At 27.5% G+C, this 5,086-nt stretch overlaps 1 protein-coding gene across 1 annotated transcript; it reads left to right on the top strand.

The window, feature by feature from the left end:
* The first annotated feature begins 2,108 nt into the window (after nt 1–2,108).
* LOC110672293 (ras-related protein RABA2a) lies at nt 2,109–4,872 on the top strand. Its single transcript, XM_058151153.1, has 2 exons — nt 2,109–2,434; nt 4,226–4,872. Exons 1-2 carry the CDS (start codon nt 2,270–2,272, stop codon nt 4,706–4,708), a joined length of 648 nt encoding a protein of 215 aa, XP_058007136.1. The 5' UTR covers nt 2,109–2,269; the 3' UTR covers nt 4,709–4,872.
* The last annotated feature ends 214 nt before the right edge of the window (nt 4,873–5,086 follow it).

The following is a 5,086-nucleotide window of genomic DNA, read 5'->3' as shown; positions in this document are numbered from 1 at the left end:
TTTTAACCATTCACTATAATGTAAATGAATAGAGGGTCCAATTCAATGATTAATTTAATGGGGAAAATTACTATTTAATTTTTGGATCTTAACCAAAGTAATCACTTAATTTTTTTTATTTTTAAAAATACATTATTTAGCCATTCTACTTTTAGTTCGTATCTGTTTAGTCTCTCTTGTTAACTTTTTTATTAGTAAAAAAAGATAAAAATACTTATAGACCGTGATTAAATTTTAATAAATTTAAAATTAAATATACTAAATAATTATATCTTTCAAATTTAGGCATTAAAAAGTTGAGTTAAAAAAATAATTTTAAAATAACAGAAGGGGCTAAATAATGGATTAACAAATAGAGGGATTTAATATAATATTTTTTTTTTGCAAAATAGAAGACTATAAATAGTGACTATCAAACTAAGCAAGATTTTATGTTAAATATAAGTCAATTTCTTTATTTTTTAGCAAATTATAACCATAATACTTAAACTAATCACTCAATTTTATTATCATAAAAATTAATCTATTATAAAAATATTAAATTTTAATTAGATTTAATTAAAAATTACAATTAATCAATCAATGTAAATTTGTTATGAACATTTTATCTTATTTTCTTAAACTGATTTCAATCCACAATTTGAGATATACAAAAACAATTTATAGTATTTTAGTCTTATCTAATAAATTAAAAATCTAAAATAAAATCACTAAAAATTACTTTTATAAATCTCAAATGATTTAGATTTAAGAAATAATAATAAATATATATGTTAGCTTTTTGTACAATGACAAATTAAAATTTTTTAAACAATAAAATATTTTTTTTTACCATCAAAACTTTTAATTATTAATTTAAGGTACTAACTTTTTTAGTTTAATTAATCTAAAAATATTTAACACTTCATATATTAAAATATAAAAATAAAAAAAAATTAACAAAGATGAGGCAGGAAATGGTGAAATATAATAATTTTTTTTTAATTTTATAATTATATTTATTTTTTAAAATTTTAAATTAATTTTAAAGGTCTATAATAAAAATTATTTTTCAATCAGTTGACGTGATATATATTTGATTAATAGGTTAAGTGGGCTGATTTAAAATTAATTTTTGAAATTGTATTATTATTTTTCAAGATTTTAATTTATTTTAAAAATTTATTGTATTTGACAACGATTAATTAATTCTAAATTGGTTGACATATTATATGATTGAGAAGAATTAATGGTTAAAATTTTGTCACATAATTAATTAATATCGATGAATATAAATACAATAACCTTTAAAATTATGATAAAATTATTAAATAATTAATTAATTTTAAATGTTTGGTTGAAAGCACAAGGGGTAAATTCGTCATTTGAGTCACTAAAACAGACAGGAAAAGTGACCAGCAAAAGAAGAACAACTAACAAGAGGATGGATGTCATGTCATGGCTTTCTTGTCCCTTTAGATTATTATGGATTATTTACCATCTACTTTTTTCTCACTCTTAATAAATAAAGAAAAATTTAATTTTCTTGTTTAAAGGAGCATTATTTTTAAGTATTTTTATTATATATTATAATTTTTCTTAGCTTATGGGATTTATTGGAATATTAATTTCTAGTTATAATTTGAAATTTGTTAAGAAATTAGAATTAAATTAAAATTTTTATTTTTTATTATTTTAATTTTAATTTAATTTGATTTTCAATGATTTAATTTCAATTCAATTCATTATGATTTCATTTGAATTTTAATTTTTAAAATAATTTTATATAAATATTAGTGTAAAAGCCATATTCAAATTATCATTTAAATTTTAAAATTGATTGTTATATACAATATATTATATAATATATTTATAATTAAAAATTATAATATAAATTAATATATTTTTAATTTTATTATTAAAAAATAAAAAAATAACTATACATTAATTTAATTTTCATTTAATATGAATTTAATATAATTTTGATTTAATTTTTAATAAAAAATTAAAATTAATTAAAATAATAAATAAATTTAATTTAATACAATTTTAATACATTTGATTAGATCTTTGATTCAGACCAAGAATGGTGCACAACCCTGCTGTCCGGCCGCATGATAAATGATTTGCTGTCATGAAGGGCATTTTTGACATTTCGATTTTCATATATTTCTTTTGAATATCCTTTCAAAATTATCAGATACTGTCGTCTTCTTCGTCTTCTGTCTTCTTTTCTTTTCTTAAAGCGACCGATTCTATAGGAGCAGAGATTTTCTCTGTCTAGAAAGAAATGGCGAGGAGACCGGACGAGGAATACGATTACCTTTTCAAGGTCGTATTAATCGGCGATTCCGGAGTAGGAAAATCCAATCTTCTTTCCAGATTTACTCGCAACGAGTTCTGTTTGGAGTCTAAGTCCACCATTGGTGTCGAATTTGCTACTCGTACTCTTCCAGTACTTTCTCTATTCTCTCTCTATAACACTTTCTGTCTCTTGAATTTTCTGGGTATGAAAGCATGAGTATGATTTTATTAGTATTTTAGTTGATCTAGTTCGATTTGAGTCTGTGGCAGTAGTTTTCTGAGTAAATTTTTTTTTTATCTTTTGCTGTTGAATTTCAGTTTTTTTTATTCGATCTGACTTGTTTTTTGATGGGTAATGATTTATCATTTATAAGCATGTTGATTGTGATCTCGAATCTGAATTTTTTATTTTGTCAAGTTTTGAATTTTATCTTCTTCTATTTCTCTTATAGTACATGTAACAGATCTAGTTTTGTTTAATTATTATATTTTTTGAGTTTGTATTCATGATCTTTGCTGCCAATTGATTGGAATTTTATGATATGTGATTGCAAATGGAGCAACTTTTTTAATTAGTAAAGATAGAGAAATCAGAAAATGGGAACTTTTATTGGGATAACACAGTTGGTCTCAATGAAAGGCCTTCCAAAAAATGAACATTGGAAACCATTACTCCTGCCCCTGCTCAGATTTCTACTAGCATGGAAACTAATGTGGACAATGTCAAGATAATATTGAGAGAATCTCAGTAAAAGGAGTACCATCAAAAGATATTTGACGATAGCTAGAATTTAAAAACAATTATCTAAAATTGGTGAGAGGATTATTGTAATTTGCACACAGTTGGAATCATGGATATATTTCTATAAATATGCTAAATTAACATCGTAATCAGGGTGGAAGTATTAAAGCAGGATGGTTTGAATTGTGATTTTGTTTAATACTGTTTTGACTATAAATTATGAAAAATGTAGCAGAGTAGGAAAAAAATGATTTGATGATGTATATAGATCAGTTACTAGTTTGTGGTTATTAGGGATTGGCAAACAAAAGCTTATTTACAGTAAGTTTGAACCAGATCCATCATCAGCCTTTAGCCCTTAGGCCTGTTTCTTTAGTCATGCTCATACTTGTCCGGTGGGAGGGCATGACAGTATTATTATCAAAGAAATCAGTATTGCTTTGTTGTGATAGGGAAAGTTACAATAGAAGTTATTTTTCTTACTACTAAAAAAATGGAGGAGCAGTGATGGTGATTAATCTGAGGGGGATGACACTAACAAATCCCTCATTGGAATTGAATTGCACCAATGGTCAGTTTTAAGTCCTTAGTTTTCCCCCACTTATAAATGAATTTTATAGGTATATTCATTATTATTTTTCTTGGCATATTTTGAAGTTGATATGGTATTAATGGAAGACAGTTGAAATTAATTTTACTTTTGTCAGATGGTGGGATATTTTTATATTTGATCCTAAGCCGTTAAGTCAGCAGGCTGTTTAATGCTTGGGGCCCCAACTTCTGGAAGAGTTTTTAGCCATAAGGACTTAGGTGCATTATGCTTGAAGCTTTGAGGCACTGCCTTCTTGGCCTATATGTGTTTCTCAAAACTTCCCTCTGAAAAATTAAGCATTGATCAGAATTTATTGAATCAATGTAAATTTTATGGAATTCCTTATGCTTACATATTCTCAAAGCAATCAAGCCATGTTACTTATGGGGGAAGAGGGATTATTCTGTTTTGTCTACTGGTGCATTTGCTTTTCAGTTACCTAAGTACAAAATTTGGAAATTAACTTTTTCGCTCAATTTAGATAGTTTTATGCAAGGCAAGTATCCAAGATTTATCCCTCAGAGTTCATAAAAAAAATTCAGTGAGATTTATCACTTGTAAAAGCATCATCTTTTTGTATTGCTAAAAAGATGAAGTTATATACTCAGGTTGAAGGAAGGACTGTCAAAGCTCAAATATGGGACACGGCTGGGCAGGAACGATACAGAGCAATAACCAGTGCCTATTATAGAGGTGCTCTTGGAGCCCTTCTAGTGTATGATGTTACAAAACCAACAACATTTGAAAATGTCAGTCGCTGGCTGAAGGAGCTGAGGGACCATGCGGATGCCAATATTGTGATCATGCTAATTGGGAACAAGACTGATCTGAAACATCTCCGAGCGGTGGCTACGGAGGATGCTCAAAGTTATGCAGAGAGAGAAGGACTCTCTTTCATTGAAACATCTGCTCTTGAAGCAACAAACGTTGAGACGGCTTTCCAGACAATCCTATCTGAAATATACAGGATAATTAGTAAGAAATCACTTTCATCAGAAGAACCGGCACCTGCCAACATCAAAGAAGGGCAGACCATTGTGGTTGGAGGAGCTGAGGGTAATACTAAGAAACCTTGCTGCTCTTCATCCTAATGATTTGTATTTACATCAATATTACACTCCCTCCTTGGGTTTATTGTCTCGGCTTCGAACTATGTTATCGGATTGTTTATTATTTCGCAGGAGATGTCCTACAGGTTTTTATGCTTTTGATGTTATATCTTGATATTTTATTTTGCTTCAATACATTTTTGCCATGATTTCTTCGCTTTTCCCCAAATCACCCTTCTGCAAATTGGGGATATGATAATTTATCTGGAATTGTTGGAAATGAGCTCAAATCTAAGCTAGAATGTTCTGTTTTTATTTATTTATTTATTTTGTACGTTATGAGAACATTAACTGAACCCTTAAACATGAACAGATGTGTTGTCTTTTATTAATCAAAATGGTAGCCTGCCTTGCCGTACA

Source organism: Hevea brasiliensis, chromosome 8 (genome assembly GCF_030052815.1).
Source record: "Hevea brasiliensis isolate MT/VB/25A 57/8 chromosome 8, ASM3005281v1, whole genome shotgun sequence".
Lineage (NCBI taxonomy): Eukaryota > Viridiplantae > Streptophyta > Magnoliopsida > Malpighiales > Euphorbiaceae > Hevea > Hevea brasiliensis.
Note: the sequence above shows the minus strand (reverse complement) of the source record. Positions and strands in the feature narration are given on the sequence as shown.